Source organism: Dermochelys coriacea, chromosome 3 (genome assembly GCF_009764565.3).
Source record: "Dermochelys coriacea isolate rDerCor1 chromosome 3, rDerCor1.pri.v4, whole genome shotgun sequence".
NCBI lineage: Eukaryota > Metazoa > Chordata > Testudines > Dermochelyidae > Dermochelys > Dermochelys coriacea.
Window position 1 is genome coordinate 111,977,172 of NC_050070.1, and position 20,225 is coordinate 111,997,396.

Genomic DNA, 20,225 nt, shown 5'->3' on the forward strand with positions numbered 1-20,225 from the left:
CTAGTAGAAGTGGCAAAGTTAGCATGTGGATTAGCAAAACTACAAGTTGCCAGTGCTAATGATAAATTTGCCCACTGGTTGCTAAAGTTCAACAAATAAAAGAGACAAGAATTTTTGGAGCTCTTAGGGTACATTCTATACTGCAATAGAAGACTCACAGCACAGTTGTGGCTGGCCAAGGTTAGCTAACTTGGGCTAGCGGGGCCATAAAATTACAGCGTAGACATTGATCGGAGTCTCAGTGTCTATACTACCATTTTATAGCACCAAAGCTCAAGCCTCACAAGCCTGAGTTAGCTGACCCAGGTCAGCCGCAGGTCTTTTACAGCAACGTGGACATACCCTTATTATCAGATACTCAGCTCAGGGCACTTTTGACTTGCATGTAAATTGTTGAAACCATCTGGGATTTTATTAACATGAAAAACAGATTAAGTTTTTATGTAAAACAATATTTAGTACAATTGCATATATACTGTCCACACATTTCTTATTTGTGCTCTTCAATAATGTAATCACACAGCTACTCATATTTTCAAACATTTTAGTGAGGGAAAAATAGCTGTGTTTACTGTATAAATGGATCATTTTAAAAGCTTTGTTAAAGCCTTCCTCCACACTATTCATTAAAAGCATAATGAATATTCAATATTACCCATCATACCATTTTAAAATGTGATTCAATAAACATGTGTAACACATTACATCTCAATACCTTTAATTCTCAGACAGACTAGGGTGCTAAATGTTCTATTTCTCTGTAGACCCTATGTTTCAAATTAATCTTCTGTCAAACGTCAGAGGTTGTGGCTTTCAGTATTTTAGCCGTTTTACCCACCACAGTGGTGTTTCTCTCATGTTCTAAAACAGTGTCACTTACTGGACAGTTTTCAGAGGAACTTTTAAGGTTGAATATTAAAATTTTTACATTTACAATTTGGTATCACTTAAAAATAATAAAGACTTTCTCCCCCTTTCGTCTAGATTTATGGGAAACATATTTATGTCTCTATTTGGTTACGAAAGCAGACCATGCCCTGCAAAAACTAAAGGGCTTATTCTTCCTGAGAAGCCCGGGGACATAATGTATCCAGATGCCATTTAATTTCTGAAAAGTTATGTCACATATGTACCTATGTGTTGATGAAAGAACAAACCCCAGAGTGCTGACCCTTGAACAGAATAAATACATGAGCAGCACATTGCATTTACATTCTTTAGTCTCATTGGATTTTATAGCACAGACCAACTATTTTTCATCCCTTGAAGAAGGCTAGCTCAATTTATGGATAGCCTAGGGCTGTGAGTCTACTAAAGCAACAAGTAGTAACTTGAAGTATTTGCATTATAGCAGACACAGGAATAGCCTATTATAAATGATAGCTGTTAAAGTAGACAAAATAAAGATCTCTACAAGTAAGTTACCAGGAAAGAACCAGTTAATGCTACAATCTCTGTTTAGGACCACCACAAAGGTTTACAAATGACATATTTTGCCTTAGTATTTCACTTGGTAGATTTCAGAGAGTTTTGCTAAATAACTGGAGCTGTGGGTTTTGTTTATTTTATTACGCACAGATTCTGTGCTTGCCATTATGAAAGACACAGACAATCCCTACCCCTCAAGGTCTCAAAATCAATTAAAATACATGAATGAGACAAAAGGCACTGAAATCACCCAGAGGAAGTTGTTAAAAAAAAAAAAAATCAAAGTTAAGTCTTCCTCTCATAAAATGCAGAGTGGGAGAAGGCATATGTCTCACTTTAGTTTCTGTGGACCTCCCCACAGAAGCAATCCTATAGGAGAGAGCGTAGACCTGGCTGGACACTTGGACTGGAAAGGTGTTCCAACCATAGATACAACAGGGAATGCAGCAGAAAGGCAACTACGAACATAGCATTTGCAGCAGAGCAAAAAAAAAAAAAACTCTTTAAATAAAACTCCCCCGGAAAACCACCTATAAAAAAAATTAAGTTCCTTAAAATATAAAATAATATATTCTGGTATTCCAGGCAAATGGACACAGAAAACTTTTGGTGCTCTGAACTTATGCTTTAATTCAGCACCTAGATACCAAGGGGGTAATGGAAATGTGATTATCTACAATTCAGTTTATTTTTTTTAAAGATGTACCTGTGCAGGATCTTTAAGGAAAAAATGGGAAGTTTAATCTTCAATACTTAAACTTTAAATTTCAAGAGCTGTAGCGTGATACACAATAAGCCCCAACCCACACAAATGCACATTCAAAAAGACATTGTGAAAATTACCTGATTTCCAAGTCATCACATTCCAGTTTTTATTGAGTTGTATGATTTTAGTTAAATATTGTGAACATTAGTCATAAAAGGTGGTTTATGAGGGCGATAAGAGGGTGATTACTTTGTCTAGAGCAGCAACCTTTCTGATAGAAATCTACCAGTAACCTTCCATACCAGATTTAGAACTAGTGTTTTATCCCATATGCAAAACATTTGTTTTTCCTCTATACAGGTCCCCTATTCACACATTTCTCTAGATTATTTTGTCTCTGGTAACCAAAATCCATTAGTGGTTAGGAGAGAAGCATGGTGTGGTCAAGGCACTAGACTTGGAACAAAGGAGTACTTGTGGCACCTTAGAGACGAACAAATTTATTTGAGCATAAGCTCACGAAAGCTTATGCTCAAATAAATGTGTTAGTCTAAGGTGCCACAAGCACTCCTTTTCTTTTTGTGGATACAGACTAACACGGCTGCTCCTCTGAAAGGATATCTGGATCAGTTCCTGGTTCTGCTAGAGACTTTGTGAGTGATCACAGACAAACCTAGTATCCACAATTTTACTGAGTCTTTTCATTGACTGCAATGCATTGAATTGGGACCAAAACCTCTTTGCCTCAGTTTCCCATTAGTAAAATGAAAATGCTAGCACATTCCCTATTTCAGAAGGGTGTTATAAAGATAAATTACTGTCCATGAGAGGAGTAAGATATTTATGGTGGTGAAGACTATATATTTCCTGACAAAGACAGTTGTCATGATAGACAAAAATGCTTCTTGCCTTTTCTTTAAGAATATAATTGAACTTAAGAAAAACTTTAATAGTAAAACAGTTCTGCAGTAACATTCAATTGCATGATGGACAGATTATGTTACCTGGAATTATAAAGTTGTAGTACTTTTCCATTAGTTTCTGAATCAGCTGGTTGGCCTTTTTTATTCTCCCACCTCCATCACTGAGAAACTCTGATTTGCTTAAACCACCTTCCAGAAGGTAAATCCCAACCTATGAAACATATTTGCAAGAAATTAAAATGATTAAGGAATTAAAATAGATTTAGAGAACAAAAACCAAACCAGAACAATGCTTACAAGTTAGGAAGCCACATTTGGCAAATTTCGAAGACTGGTGGCTATGGATAGAGTTAATCTCTTAACCCCATGCAAAATTTTAGTATGGAACACTTAGGAACTCACATGGTTTCTAAATTCATTAAAGTCACTTAAAATATGTAATGATTAAAGGCAATTATTCCCAAAACACTGAAAACATGTATGCAGATAACCGCTGAAGTGTACACTTTGCGCTGTATTATAAAAGTGTGTGGTGGGACCTGGGCTTGTCAAATGTTCACCTAACTGTCTATTTTATGGTACCAAACACAAAATGAGCTATTTTTATTTTAAAATCCCTCTTAAAATAAACTGCATGAACAAATACCTTTAAAGCTTGATCTTCTCTAGGTCTTTGATAAAGTCCAATTACCTTCTTCTTTTGCAACCACCTCAAGTCTTCTAACGTTTCACTACTGAGGGATGATTCCACCAATATGTCCTCTTCATAATCACCTAGGCTTTCTTTTTCCTCATCACCTCCCTCTTGTCCACTTCTTTCATGAACACAGATTTGCAGCTGATCACCAGAATCTGCTCTCATCAAAGTAAAACTCCTTTTATGGATCTTCTCAATAAGAATTTTCTCAATAAGAAGCTGAAGAACAAATTCTCCAAGTAAAGCTTTCCAGGAATTGTCTGAATGGTAAGGCGAGACTACAATATTTAGCTGTACAGATATAGAGGTCAAGATGGAGCAAGAGTCTTCTCCTTCATCTGTTGAGAAACCCACTGACTTTGACCCTCCATTTTCTTTGTAAGACAGTCCTTCATCAATGCTATCATCATCTATAACAAAGGATACAGAAGAGGTGCTTGGACCTGGAACAGGGTGGTCTTCATCAATGTTATCATCCAATATTATCACCTCATTCCTTCTGTCTTCATGCATATTCCAACAGAGTTGCTTCTTTTTCTCCTCATCCATCCTCAGTGGAGGTGCACGCTTTCGACGACTACTCATCTTGCTGTTTTGCTAGCAGTCTCCAAACCTCTGTAAAATGGAATAATATTAGTCAATAGTAGATAACACTAATTAGATATCCAACAGATCTTTTACTGTGCTATAGCTGAAGAGTTTGCAGAAGTCACATTAGTTGCAACTCTGCTCACTAGGGGTTCTGAAGATGGCTCGAAGTGTCTATTCAGTTTTATAAAACACCCCTTTGTTCCTGTCCCAAGAAGTCACACAAACAAAGCCATGTAAAAAGATGTGTTGTGGTGATTTTAAGAGATCAATTGCTTAATCAGAGAAAGGAACTCACTTGTTTCTTCTGCCTAGTTCAATCATCATCCAAAACTTTCTAGTCAACACCACTTATTTTTCAAATGAAGTTAACATCAGGAGCACTTTTTCCTCTTGAACAAAATGGTTTCTTGGAAGTTATAATTAATCATTAAGACAGACCACAAAAAATGCAAAGTGAAAGAAGAAGAGCACACAAAAGGCTTGAAAAACCCACTCTCCTGTGGTAAGCGGGAAACTTTTCCTAGAGCCTACACATCAAAAAATTTCAATACAATTTAAGAATTCGGAATTTTATTTTATAGTCCTTGTGATTGCATGGACAATTTTCCAAATGCAAACTGATTGTAAACCTGATTGTAAACCTGCAGTGCTGTCACCTGGAATCTGAAGACTAACAGTTCAATGAGGCTGCTGCTGCTGCTTCTAGTTTGCCAAGCAGCAACAGATTGAAATTAAGACGACTGACCAGTTTCACTGCCGTTATTCAGAATCCTATGGACAGCTGTGAAAATGTCAGGGATCGTATTAATTTCACACTGCTACTGCTGAAGAAAACTATGAGCAGCAGCACAGGAAAGTGCTGGAATTATCCCTGGAAAGCAGAGGACAATCCACTTGCAACAGCCTGTGGGTTCCAGAGAAGGAGAAGAGACAAAACGTTCTTATATCTTCAAGCACCCAGAGTGGAATGGAGTTTCAAATTTATCCAGCACATACTAGCTGCAGGATGACAGGATATAAAAGATGGATTGGAGCCTGAGCTTCTCAGTAGGCTGTTGTCAATGTACATCTCTGGTGATGTCCATCCGAGTCTTAATATCTATTACTGCCTAGCAGCTTTAGCACCACACCCTAATCTCCCTCCCCAGTTAATAAGTGATTGATACATTTTTTTCAAGGCCTGGGAATACTCTTCTCTTGAAGTAGCTTGCACAGCAGTCCTTAGCAGTTTGTTGTTGCGACTAGGCCCAGATTCAGCAAAGAATTTAGGCATATGCATAGCTTTAAGAACACCTGCAGTTCCAGTGACTTCAGTGGAACTACCAAAGTACTTAAAAGATGTACATGTGAGTAGTATAAGGGCCCTATTGTCAATCAAACCCTAACCTCGTCCCTTGACCCCTGCCCCCTTCACCGGAAGACCCGCCCGATGGGGTATTACTGCCGGGGTCAAGGCTGCCACGTGACCGGAAACAAGGTGTCATGTGACCCCTCTAACAACTCCTCCCACTTCTCTCTACCAATCAGGAGGGGTTTCACCCCTCTAGGACTGCACCGAGAGGAGATCTGATCAATCAGGGCAAGTTCCGGGGCGGGTGTCCTCTCCAGAAGTGGGTCGTGTAACCCCTCTAACAACTCCTCCCCCCACCCTGTACCAATCAGGATGGGTTTTGTCCCAATAGGACCGGCCACAAGAGGAGATTTGACCAATCAGGGCGAGTTCCAGGGCAAGGTGACCAGCCCAGAAATGATTCGTGTGACCCCTCTAACAACTCCTCCCACCAACCTCTACCAATCAGGCCAACCCAAGAGCAGATTTGACCAAAATAGGGCAGGTTCTGGGATAGGGTGAACCACCCAGAAGAGGGGCGTGTCACCCGTCTGCCAATCAGAGCGCAGCACCATTACTCCATAAGTCCCAGCGAAAGGCGGAAGAGGCCATCTTTTACCAAGAGCTCGTGTTTTAGAAACCATGGAAACATGGATTCCTTCACCACCCCCTGAGAACTTCGGACTTTGTTTTAGCCCCAACCACCTTTGGACTTGTGTGGAGAAAGCGCTACATCAGTGAGAGTTCCAAGGAGTACCCTTTGGCCCAACCGTTGGTAGATACGGCGGAAACCGATCTCGAAACCCAGCTGCTTGTGAGGCACCCCAATGAGCATGATGGCCTCTTGTTGTCCACCCCCGTAGAGGTGGAAGGTGATCATGGCTTGGGGGTTACGGGCGGACAAGGTGAACGGAAAAGACATTGCTCAGGTAAATAAATGTTTAAGAAGTGACGGTCGGGGGGGGGCTGTGCAATGGGGTTAGGAACCAGGGATTGTGTAAATCAAAAACCAAGCAGGGGAGTGCTTACACTGTTTCTTTTCTGAAAAAAATCTCTCGACAGCTTGATGATGCCTTTCTAGAGGCCTTTGAGAACTTACACATCGGTAGACCTGTGGGAGTAAATGCATCATGTCTGAGACACAGATCTCAAGAGGAAAAGGACAAAATGGAAGAATGAACCAGCACAGACTCCCTCATGTTAGGAGTCATGGCGTCCATTTTTACAGGTGGTTGTAAAAGGTTATGTTAAACCAGGCGATGAATAAAACTTATTTAAATATGTTAATATGAATGTCGTCCCCCACCCATACTTGTGTTAGTAAAAGATGGTGCCAGTAACAGTCATGTCTCCAGAGACAGCTCTGTTAAAGAAAATATATTACACCCCCGGGGAAGTTGGGAGCTTTGGCGGGGTGAACCCTCTTTTTCAAGTGACCAAAAAGCGTAGTAAAACTTTAAATAGAAGACAGGTAACAGCTTGGCTTTCCGACCAGGATGCATTCAGACTTTACACAAACCAGCTCGAATACGTTTTAAAAGAAACAAGACCATTGTTTCAGATATGGATGTGCAATGGCAGGCAGATTTGGTGGATATGCACCGGTTGTCCAAACACAGCAGTAATTTTAAGTACATCTTAACAGTGGTAGATAGTCTATCCAAATATGCCTGGGCCTTAGGCCTAAGAGACAAGACGAGTGGTGAGGTATCCAAGGCCTTTAAAGCTATTTTTAGTGAAGGGCGTGTGCCTCAAAAATTACCAACCGACGGGGGAAAGAATTTTTAAACAAACCCTTAAGCAGATTGTTAAAGCGCCATGGCATTCACCATTTTGTTACTAATAATGAAGTCAAAGCAGGGGTTGTGGAGCGATTTAACAGAACTTTAAAAACTAGGATGTGGAGATATTTTACAGCCCATAACACCTTTCGCTACATCAGTGTGTTACCCTGACTTTATAAAGAGTTACAACCAGAGCTTTCACAGAACTATATGTACCAGACCCGCTGATATTAACCCTTCAAATTCTCTGAAGGCATAGAAAACAGTTTATAGAGATGGTTTTAAAATAAAACCAGTTGTTGCCCCTTTTAGAAAAGGTGACCACATGGGACTATCTAAAACCAAAGGAGCTTTTGAAAAAGGTTATGAACAGACATTTACCGATGAGATATTCATAGTGGATGAAGCCTTAACCAGGGGTCAGAAACCTGTATACCAATTAAAAAATTACGAGGGTGAGACAGTTACTGGATCTTTTTACCCTGAAGAATTACAAAAAGTAAACCCCAAACGAGACAGGATTTACAGGATTGAAAAAGTTCTAGCGGAGAAAGGAAAAAAAGGGAGAAAAAAAGCAACTACTGGTGAAATGGTTGGGGTGGCCTAATAAGTTTAACAACTGGCTGAAAGCTTCTCAGCTCTGTGACATTTAGACACAAACAACAAAAACAAACAAAAGTTATTCCTCCTACAAAGACAGAAAATGAGCAACGGCGGGTTTTACGTTACTTTGCCCAGTAATGCCAGCTCTGCAGTTTTTCCCCAAAACACCAGCTCGAACTTTACAATACGGCTAATTAAGCCCTTGGATCTCCCAGGTGCCTGGGAGGTGGGGTTAGTGGAATACCCACACAGCTGGAACGCTATCAACGAAGACACCCCTTTTGAAATCACCTTTGGAGATATGGCGTGGAGTTTCAGCCTATTGTCCATACCCGAATTACTGGATCATATGAACGGTACCGTGGCTTGTCACCCCGGACCGCCTGAGATGGTCATGAACTATGACCCTGTGGGTAGAAAAATTAGACTTAAATGCACCACTTTTACTTATATGTTTTCTACCAGCGGGAGCTAGCTAACATTCTGGGCTTAGGCCCCAAACACAGCGTCCAAAAATTCCTTTTCTCATCAGATATTAATGATGGGGGGTTTTAATTCCTTGTATCTGTACACTGATATCGTAGAACACCAGTTTGTTGGGGACTTTTCTGTTCCCCCCCCCGTTACGTTGTGTCCCCGTCCAAGGAAGGGGCAACGAGTTTGTCACCATCACCTACAATAAACCTCATTACGTTCCTATCAGTAAACACCACATCGACACCATTACCATTGAAATAAAGACAGATCAGAACAAAAGAGTCTCATTTCGCTTTGGCAAGGTGATCAACATCTACACCTGCGTCCCCGGAGAGAGCGAGTTTTCTAAAAAGCAAAACGCTATTATGGCGATCCTAAAAAGTTACAGCAACCCCAACATCTACAGGAACTATTACAAAGTGCAGGCAGGATATGCCCTTCTTGGATATCATGGGGCCCCTGTGATGTCTGGGGCGGGCGTGAGTGGAATATTCCGTAGCCTCTTTCTAAAAGCCGTACTGCTTTTGAGGCGGGGACTAGAGATTATTAAACCCCAGAGAAAAGCATCTACAGACTTGTTTTTCCTTTATCCCCATCGCTCTGATTCACATATATTAGCACGGTGCTGTAAAGTTTAGCCTTTTCATATTCACCCAAGTCAGTTTTTGAAGAACAGACTTCATTTCAGCATCCAGTAAGCGTGTTGCGGTTGTTCTGATATTTTCCTCTGCTGGCCATTCCCTGCTATAAAAAAGTCAACGGGGGCAGGCTCCGTAACGGTCGACAGAGGTGGCACCTCGATGTAGATGCTTTTCAAAAAGGTAGTTGTCAAATATCTATGAATCTATGAATCTATGAAAATATTGGATTTTCAAAAAAAGATAATTACAGAGACTAGCTCAGAAAAAGGTTCAAAATAATGACCTTGTATAATTTCAATTTCATTTAGGCCAAATTAACAGACCTATACCTTCTGTATCAAAATTGTTACTGAAATACAATAGCAAAGAAGCAGATATGCTAAACTACTCATTATAGTGTCACAGGTTCATCAAGGCTAAGGAGAGGTTAGCTCTGGAATAAGACAGGAAACTTCCAGAAATTCTTGAAGACCTTTCTCTTCTTGAATTTGATACAGAGACTCACAGGCCTGATGTACAATATCCCAAATTTTTGTCTTAATTAAATAATCAAACTCTACAGAAGCTATTTTCCCTAACGGAAGCTAGCAGTAAGCTATCTGTAGACCTGCTCCCTCTGATCATATGGCCCACATTTTATGTTCCTCTGCTAAACAGATTCTCATTGCAGCTCCTGATCATTCAACATCCACAACAGCAACACAAGGACCTGCAAAAACATACTGCCATTTAGAGTCTGGAGAGTCAACTTTTTCATAATTGAATTGTATGAATGGAGCAAATGAAAAAACAAGCACTCTAGGGTAACAAAAGGAGACAATTTATCTTTCACAAAGCAGTACCTCTTTTCAAGTTTTAATTACATGGTATTGCTCTTCAACTGGACATCTCAGGATGAAGGAACAGAGAAAACTGGTAAGAGTTTTCAAGTACATAAAAGGTTGTTACAAGAAGGAGGGAGAAAATTTTTTCTTAACTTCCGAGTATAGGACAAGAAGCAATGGGCTTAAATTGCAGCAAGGGCAGTTTAGGTTGGACATTAGGAAAAACTTCCTGTCAGAGTGGTTAAGCACTGGAATTAATTGTCTACGGAGGTTGTGGAATCTCCGTCATCGGGGATTTTTAAGAGCATGTTGGATAAGCACCTGTCAGGGATGGTCTAAATAATACTTAGTCTTGCCTTGAGTGCAGGGGACTGGACTAGATGACCTCTCGAGGTCCCTTCCAGTTCTATGATTCTATGAGAATACTATGTGCAACTACATCTGAACCCTTCTCATACCATCAAATGTTGCTTAAGGCACAAACATGGCTCTGCCGTCCCTGACCACAATGGCTACCTTTTTCTGTTCCTACAACTTTTTTTTTTTTTTTTTTTTTACCAAGAATAGATTATTGGTCTATCACTCAACCCCCAAACTGGAGGACCAATGGACTGCTTTTTGTCTGGTTCCTATCCTCTGACCCGTCCAACTTGGGTAGCCCTGCCAGAAGAGTTAATCCCGATGGCACAGCTCTCAAGGTCACAGGCAGTGTTCCCTCTAATTTTTCCCACCCATGTGAGGAATGAATTTTGTTATGCGCACCAATATGGAGGTGATGTCATATTGGTGCACATAACAAAATTAATGTGGTGAGGGTGGGGCCAAGAGGTTCGGAGTATGGAAGGGGGCTCAGGACTGGAGCAGAGGGTTGGGATGCAGGGGTGTGAGGGTTCCAGCTGAGGGACTCCCCCCAGTTCTCTCCCCGCAGCAGCACCTCGGCTGGGGGACAGAGGCGCCCCTCCCCACCACAGCAACTCCAGGGCTGGGACCGCAGGATAGGCGTCCCTCCCCCGGCTCCAGCAGATCCAGGCCGGGGCGCCCAGGTTCGGGGCTGGAGCTGCCCAGATTTAGGGTTGAGGCACCCCGGCCACAGCAGGTCCGGGTCGTGGCATAGTTGGGGCCAAGGGGCCATCCTGGCCATGGCAGGTTGGAGTGCCCCTCCCCCGGCAGGTCCCCAGGTGGTTTCCCTGAGTGCCTGTGCAGCGCTAAACAGGCTGCTGCGCGGCTTACAGGGAACTTAAATCACAGGCACTCACCACATCAAGGTGTAGTCCCCAGGGAAGGATATGCAAGCATACCTGAAAAGAAATCATGATGAATTTTGGAAACTAGATGAAATAATTAAAACATGACCTATGAGGAAAGGCTGAAAAAATTGGGTTTGTTTAGTCTGGAGAAGAGAAGACTGAGCAGGGACATGATAACAGTCTTCAAGTACGTAAAAGGTTGTTATAAAGAGACGGGTGATAAATTGTTCTCCTTAACCACCAAGGACAGGCCAAAAAGAAATGGACTTAAAATTGCAGCAAGAGAGATTTAGGTTAGATAGAAGGAAAAACGTCCTAACTATAAGGGTAGTTAAGCACTGGAACAAATTACCAAGGGAGGCTGTGAAATCTCCATCACTGGAGGTTTTTAAAAACAGGTTAGAAAAACACCTGTCAAGAATGGTCTAGAGAATATGTAATCCTGCAACAGTGCAGGAGACTTGACTTGACAACTAGGTCCCTTCCAGTCTTACATTTCTATGAAGGGTAGTATGCCTGTCTAAATGAATTGGTAATACTGGAAAAGACCATCTGAAGATTTTCAGAAAGAATTTTTGATTTACAGTATGTTCTCTAATCCAACTTCTATTAAAATCAATGGGAGTCTTAACTTCACTGGGAGCTTGGGTAGGCTCTTTGTGGGGGACTTGGCAATAGTGCATGATCCTAAAAAACTCTTGACTTCCGTAGCAGTTTGAGGCATGGAATAATAGCAAGATGTGACTGCCTTTTCATTAAACTGACTGACATGCAGCTATATTAGTGGAAATCTCATTTATATTCCACTTTAATGTAATGTTCCGCAGGGTACACACACACAGTAGATTTACTCTTATCCTCACTTTTCAAGATTATAAACAAACATTGAAAACAAGTTTCATACACTTAAATGTTTTACTGTTCTGTGTTTGTATTTGTTTTTCCTATAAAACCAGCAGTTCTGACGAACATTTCTTTCAACGCTGTCCCACATCTTCAAAACAATTCTTTGGGACCTGTGATCCACAAATATTTTCTAAAAATATAAACTAGGGCTATCAAGCAATTAAAAAAAACAATCGCACTGTTAAACAATAATAGAATTACCATTTTGATGTTTTCTACATTTTCAAATATATTGATTTTCTATTACAACACAGAATAAAAAGTGTACAGTGCTCACTTTATATTTTTGATTACAAGTATTTATGCTGTAAAAAAAAACAGTATTTTTCAAGGGACCTAATAAAAGTACTATGTAAGTTCAACTTTCATAATAAAGAGATTGCAGCAAATATAGAATCACGTACAAAAAAAACTGCATTTAAAAAATAAAACAAAGTAAAACTTTAGACCCTATAAGTGCACTCAGTCCTACTTCTTGTTCAGCCAATCATTCAGACAAACAAGTTTGTGTACATTTTCAGTAGATAATGCGGCCCGCTTCTTGTTTACAATGCCACCTGAAAGTGAGAACGGACGTTCGCATGGCACCGTTGTAGTCGGCGTTGCAAGATATTTAGGTGCCAGATGTGCTAAAGATTCATATGCCCCTTCATCTTCAACCACCATGCTAGAGGACATGCATCCATGCTGATGATGGGTTCTGCTCAATAATGATCCAAAGCAGTGCAGACCAACGCATATTTGCTTTCATCATCTGAGTCAGATGCCACCAGCAGAAGGTTGATTTTCCTTTTTGATGGTTCAGGTGCTGTAGTTTCCGCAATGGAGTGTTGCTCTTTTAAGACTTCTGAAAGCATGCTCCACCCTCGTCCCACTCAGATTTTGGAAGGCATTTCAGTTGCTTAAACCTTGGGTTGAGCGCTGTAGTTATCCTTACAAACTCACACTGGTATTGTCTTTGCACTTTGTCAGATCTATAGTGAAAGTGTTCTTAAAACGAAGAACATGTGCTGGGCCATCATCCAAGACTGCTATAACATGAAATAATGGCAGAATGTGGGTAAAACAGAGCAAGAGACATACTGTTCTCTCCCAAGGCATTCAGTCAAAAGTTAACACGTTATTTTTTTAACAAGTGTCATCAGCATACAAGCATCTCCTCTGGAATGGCGGCCGAAGCATGAATGTTTAGTATATATGGCACAAATACCTTGCAATGCCGGCTCTAAAAGTTCCTGTTCTCACTTTTAGATGAAATTGTAAATAAAAAGCCGGCAGCATTATCTCCCGTAAATGTAAACAAACTTGTTTCCCTTAGCGATTGGATGAATAAGAAGTAGAACCGAGTGGACTCGTAGGCTCTGAAGTTTTAAATTGTTTTGTTTCTATGTGCAGTTATATAACAAAAATAACCTACATTTGTAAGTTGCACTTTCACGATAAAAAGATAGCAGTACAGTACTTGTATAAGGTGAACTAAAAATACTCTCTTTTGTTTATCTTTTAAAGTGCATATATTTTTAATAAAAATTAGTAATATTAAGTGAGCACTGTACACTTGGTATTCTGTGCTGCAACAGAAATCAATATATTTGAAAATGTAGAAAAACATCCAAAATATTTAATAAATTTCAATTGGTATTCTATTGTTTAACAGTGTGATTAAAACCACGATTGATCGCAATTAATTTATTTAATTGCAATTAATTTCTTTGAGTTAATCGTGTGAGTTAACTGTGATTAATTGATAGCCCTAATATAAACAGATATCAGTAGTATCCTTTTAAAATCACTGGCATGTGAATTGGACTCTCCCATTGTACATGGTCTCAGGATCAAATTTAATCATTCTAAGACCTCACATACCTTTCATTATAAAGCCAACAATTTCCCCATGCTTGCTAATAGGCAGCTGCCCTTGTTGCATTCATCCCCAGCTGAAGGGTGGGTGATAGCAGCCTCTTCTGAGTAATGCTTTGATACGCCACAAAATGGTTAGCATTAGGTACTCAGAAAAATAGAAGCCGTCATCCTCTTTAACATAAATCCAAGAACACCTGAACTCCAACAGCTGAGGAAACAATGACTGGATTTCAAATTAGACACACAATTGCATGCACACTTTTCCACATGTAGTTTAGGCAAACAAATGACCAATGTATATATACAAAGAGAGGCATGTGCACGTGGCTAATTAAATAAGACAACATGCAAATGTACACACGCTATTTTAAATGCAGGGTTAGAAACTCTGACACCCTTCCACCAACCCCAATAATCAAGGTTATTTCCAAGGCTCCTGTTCAGCAACCTCATCTTCTGTCTGACTATGGACTCTCCCCCATACATTAAAATAAAGTAAAAATCAACAAGAGTATGACAAACATTTTTAGGCTAATATAGTATATGTAATATTATGTATATATTTGGAATCTAGTGTCCTGTTAACTTGGCATTAAATATGCTTCTTCAATGTAAATGGACACAGTCAACTTAAATTTAACCCACAATTTACATTTCATACAAACGAGATTGATTAAGGCCTACAAACATCAACCAACAGAAATCATTTTTCATCATTAAGATGAGTCTAATGAAATATTTTAGACTAAAACCTATATTGTTTGAATTCCAAACATTGTACCCCTAAGAATATGAAAGTGAAACTGTCTGCTTTCTTAGTATTGGATACTGAGAAAACTGCAAGCTTTAAGAATAGAAAAAACAAAAACAAGCTAACTGGAGTTTTAGAATTCTTGCGCTGAATGTGAACAACAAAGGCCAGTATCCTTCAATCAAATCCATGGACTTCCCCCTGCATGAAACAGCTGAATACAGGTCATAATTACAAACATAGTTAAAGAAATCTGTTTGTTTCATACATGATTTGAAGTGTCTTTAACTATGATGCAATCATGACCACAATATGAAACCCCAATCCTGCAAAGAAAAGCACGTGGCTCAGTGTTTGACAGATTGGAAATTTAGGGGTTTTTTATGTAATCTTTGCCAAGCTGAAGGATTTCTAAAATACCTTCCGAATTTGCAATAATCTTTAAAATTGTGCTATATCACATTATTTCTTAATGTGTTGGGCATGTGGGGTTTTGGTTTTGTTTTTTGGCCTTATGTTATTCCTTACAAAAGCTCAGATTTCCTAGACCAGTGGTTCTGAACCTATGGCCCATGGACCCCTGGGGGTCCGCAGACTATGTCTAAGAATTCTAAATGGGTCTGCTGCACCTCCATTTGAAAATGCGTAGGGGTCTTCAAATGAAGAATGGTTGAGAACCATGATCCTACACTATGTTTTCACATTATTATTGCATGCTCCAATGTTATACATTCTAACAGCTCTTTTTTCCAATTTTTCCTGTAACTGCTGGGGAGCTACTTGAAACAGCAAAAGAATATGAAAGCAGAAGTTAAGAGTACCTTTTGAATAATAAACGTTTCTCCTCAGTGAACTACTCCAAATAAAGCTACTAATGTGGAAGGAAATGTATGATATTTTGATACCTCCAAAACACTGCATTTCAGAAGCTGATGAAATTTGGGCAGCACCAAGGTTACTGACATTAGAACAAGAAAAGGAGTACTTGTGGCACCTTAGAGACTAACAAATTTATTAGAGCATAAGCTTTCGTGAGCTACATGAAGTGAGCTGTAGCTCACGAAAGCTTATGCTCATATAAATTTGTTAGTCTCTAAGGTGCCACAAGTCCTCCTTTTCTTTTTGCGAATACAGACTAACGCGCCTGCTACTCTGACACCTGACATTATAATGTTACACACCAGCCTTCCAACTTTATTTTTCCTTATTACACACTTACCGTGTGAATACAGAGCAAACAGAGTTAATATTTATAAAGTACAGTACACGTACACAGCCATTGGCAAACCTGAACAAAGCACACTCCTTGCCCTGAAAGAACTTCTGAAAACCCAGCAGTTCTTTGAAGCATTCCAGCTGCGAAGCTCACAGCCCTCACTCTCCTGTCTAATATTACACAGTGGAACCCGAATTATCCGATCTAACTGGGGCCACATCAGATAAACAAAAATTCAGATAAACAGAAGAATGGGTGGGGGATTTCGGGGCTGTCGGCCTGAGCCCCGCCACCCGCGACTGAGCGCGTCAATTTCCCTTACTCGATTCCCGTGCGGGCGCCGGGGTGGTTTGGTGAATCCGGAGAGGCAGATAACGGGTAAATGGGGCGCTACTGTATTGCAACGTACCCATTCACCTCTCAGGCTGCAAGCCCTTTGGGGCAGGGACACTTACGTGCAATGGTGTGCTTAACCCTTTTCTAAAGCACCGCGTACTCTTGCACGGCTAGAGACAGGGGGCCCTCGTCCCGAAGAGCCGTCAGGGCGAACCCGGACAAGCGCAGCACACCTACGCGAGGTTGCGATTTACGCAAAGGGGGGGGGGGGCGGGGAGACGATCACCGCTTGGCTGCATCGGGAGCACTCGCCTCTTCCCAGAGACGCCGGCTCAGCCCCACTTCGTCTCCTAAGCACCGGAACGTCCCCGCGTCGAGGGGCCGCAGGGGGAGGCGAAGAGACTTTGCCGCTTCACAGCACAGCCGGGCACGCGGACGGCAAAGCGGGGCGGGGCAGAGGGGGCGAAAGGGGAGCCAGGCGCAGGCAGCACACGCGGGGTGCCCCCAGCAGAGGGGAGCCCCAGGGAGGGGCTGCTGCACCGTGCCGCAGAGGGGCGCCCTGCGGGGTCGGGACCCACAGCCTGGCGGGCCCCCCTCCCGCACTCAACCTACCTAGGGGATAAGTCAGCACCTGCGCCGGCTCCTTGCAGCCCCTCGGGGCGCCTCTGGCGGGGGGGGAGGGGCAGCTCCCGGACAGTTGCGCTCGTACGAGGCCACGCAGCGCTGCTACGGGCTGACGAGGGGCGACGGCCAACAACGGCCTCCCAGCCGCGCGCGCGCGCTCCCGACGGCACCAGAGCGCGCCCGTTCGGTCTCGGAAGGAGCCTCCTAGCCGGCAGAGGCTGCGCCGGCGGAAAGGAACCAGCGGGCCCAGAGCTGGCGCATGCGCAACGGCCAGGCCCACAGCCGGGGGCGAGGGGAGGGCGGGGCCTCTACGGCTCCTGGGGGTTCCTCGCAGCCGCGCGGGGGAGGGCGGAGGGTGGCCGGGCTCAGGGAAGAGGCGCGGCCGGGGCTGATCCCGGGCCCCGGGGTGCCCCTGGGATGAGGAGGAGCAGCAGCAGCAGCAGGAGCAGCAGCCGCGGAATGCCCGCAGCAAATTCCCCCGTCCTCACAGGGGTGGTGCCGGGGAAACGTGTGACACGCAGGGCTGCCCTTGGGGGAAATGGTGCCCTCCTTGGGCGAGCTTCTACTTTGGTGCCCCTGGACCTCGTGGATGCCTCTCAGTGTCCCGAAGTTCCCCAGGCCCCCACCGCCCCTTCCCCCCCCCAACTCCTACACTGTGCCCCTTTGCCCCAACCCCGGTACCCCAAGTGGGGAAACTGACTTAGATGCATGGCGCAACTGGCATCGCTGCTCTCCGCCCCCTCCTGCCAACGCTTTTCCTCCGTGCACCCCTAGGGGGTTGTGAGGCGGGAGCAAGGACCAGCGCCAGGGCTCCTAGCATCCAGGACACTTTCCCCCCCGGGGCTGTGTAAAGCCAGGGCAGGAAAGCAGCAGCGCCTGATGCTCACCTTACAGCACAGCAGGACAGGGACCTGGGTACATGGAGCACTTGGTGTTGCTCCCCCGTCACAGCCCCCTAGTGGGGCACAGAGGACCATGGGCGGGTGGGGGCGAGCCCCTCCACCCATGTTTGTGGACTGGGAAAAAGCAGGGAGAAATCTGGCTGCACTCCACACACCCAGCGCTCCCTTGCCAGCCGGGAACAATTTCTGACAGCGCGCACCTCAGCGCCGACACACAGTGCTCCCTTGACTGACATGTGCAGTGCAATCCTCCCCCATTCTCACAGAGGAGGGGGGCAAGGCACACCGCAAACTCCCCCTACGTGTCCCACTCCAGCTGCAGGAGGGAAGGGAAACTGGGGCACCTGCAGAGGGGATTGATGGATCCCTTAAGTGTTAAATAGTGCCCAACTACTATGGTGCACTAAAGTTAGAATGACCTGATGTTCAGATATTGTTGGGACTGTCAGGGCATTAGAGGCTTTGTCTTATATATGCCACTTCCCTTCACTGGAAAAAAAAATCCTGATTTTTCACTCTTGCTATCTGGTCACCTTAACTAAAGTGCATTTACACTTTTATTTGACAGACTCAAGGGTGACATTTTTAGGATCCTTCAGCTTATCATAGGTTGTCCCCCAGTGGGATTATTTTTTTGAAGGACAGTTCAAAGCAAATCACTTGTCTCCTTTTTATGATTAGGCCAATTCACCCAAATCAGTAATGAGCTGGTTCTGAACCTGCAGAATTTGGATGTTGCATACCTAAGCAGCATCCTTATTATGTTTCATGAGTAGGGTTTGTGACAGAGCTCTGTCCTTGCCTTGTGAGTCCCACATTTCCTGGCAGATTTCACAAGCCTCAGAAGCTCACTGTGAGCCTCCACGTAACCCTTCTTTCTCTAGAGACAAGCGTCACAGTCTACTGAGCCATTTTCATCATAAGCCAGCAAGGGAGGTGAGGAGAAGTTATCCTTCCTTGCACAGTCTCCATTGTCTCCCAGTCTCAGTGATTAATCAGGGGACAAAGGTGGGAGGGAAGCCCAGGCCCACCTTCTACTCTGGGCTCCAGCCCAGGGACCCTAATAGTATCAGCTATGGTAGCTGACCTTTTAGAAACATGACATGTACAATTCCCTGGGCTACTTCCCACACAGCAGCCCTCAATTCCTCAAGCTCCACTTCACCCTTATCTCAGGGCCTCCTTCCTTGTACCTGATATGGTGTGTACTACTCAGCCTCTCCAACAGCACAACTTCCTCCCACAGCTCCTGACATGCACATCCACCTGACTAACTGGGAGGCTTTTAACGAGTTTCAGCCAGCCCCTGATTGGCTTCAGGTGTCCCAATCAACCTAGTCTTCTCCCTGCCTTCTGGAAAGTTCTTAATTGGCCCCAGTGTCTTAATTGACCTGGAGCAGCTTCCATTTCACTTAACCTGGTCTTATTGGGATCCAGGAAGTGGGCGGGCAAAGCCCGTCCACCACTAAAGGATCCCCCCCAGCCTAAAAGGGGGATCCACAGGACATAGATACCCAAAAAATTCCGGGGGACAACTAATGAAATAACAGGGACAGGAGTGCGGTCAAAGGGTCAAACGAAGGGAACCGGACGGGGACACCGAGCAGAGGACCCCGGACAGCGCCCACTGCTCCTCAAAGGCGTCAAGGGAGTCAGAGGATGCCGCCCAGAGGAACTCTGCCCAGATACGTGTATGGACCGAGGATCGGAAATAGGCCCCAAGTCACAGGAGACTCCATCGGCCAACCTCCTCACTCTGGTTTTATAGTTGGTCATTTTAGCTAGGGCCAGGAGGAGGTTGACCAGGAGATCCCGTGACTTTGTGGGGCCACGGATAGGGAGTGCATAAATGAGAAGGTGAGGGGAGAAGTGTAACCAAAAACGTAATAAAATATTGGTGAGGAGCCGGAATAGGGGCTGCAGCCTGGCACACTCCAAGTATATATGTGCCAGGGTATCCCTCACGCTGCAAAAGGAGCAGGTGTCTGGGATTGAGGTGAACCGTGCCAAGTACATGCCAGTGCTCACGGCTCCGTGAAGGAGCCGCCAACTGACATCCCAGGCGGGCCTTGGAACTAAGGTGGAATATAGGCTGGCCCACTGGGGCTCCTCACCCTCCAAAGGTGGCAGGAGATCCTGCCATTTTGTATCGGGGCGGGACACAAGGGTGCGGGCGTGAAGGGTGTGGAGCACGAGCGTGTAGAGATGTTTTCTTGGTGTGGTTTGAAAGCATCTCGTGAAGCCGGCTTCCAGTGAAGGGGTGAAGGGGTCAGTTGGGTCCACGGGGCAGGGGTCCAATTAAAAGGTCTGGCGAGCCTGGGGTAAGGGGTGGGCGGGGCGTGCCCTCGTGGAGGACCCAGTTGAGATGAACCCGGG

General features: G+C 43.7%; 1 protein-coding gene across 6 annotated transcripts in view; it reads right to left on the minus strand.

Moving 5' to 3' along the window:
- SHPRH (SNF2 histone linker PHD RING helicase) overlaps positions 1–17,273 on the minus strand; it is a 140,411-nt gene extending 123,138 nt beyond the window's left edge. The window contains exons 1-3 of one of the 6 annotated variants that reach the window (XR_005291847.2): positions 16,936–17,177; positions 3,704–4,369; positions 3,139–3,268 (exon numbers count right to left, since the gene is read on the minus strand). Coding sequence is in view for 4 of the 6 variants with exons in the window: in XM_038394745.2 (XP_038250673.1) it covers positions 3,139–3,268; positions 3,704–4,339 (766 nt within the window). In the remaining 2 variants the exon portion in view is untranslated. The other 5 variants (XM_038394745.2, XM_038394750.2, XM_038394749.2 and 2 more) reach the window with 5 other exon arrangements.
- Positions 17,274–20,225: the final 2,952 nt, after the last annotated feature.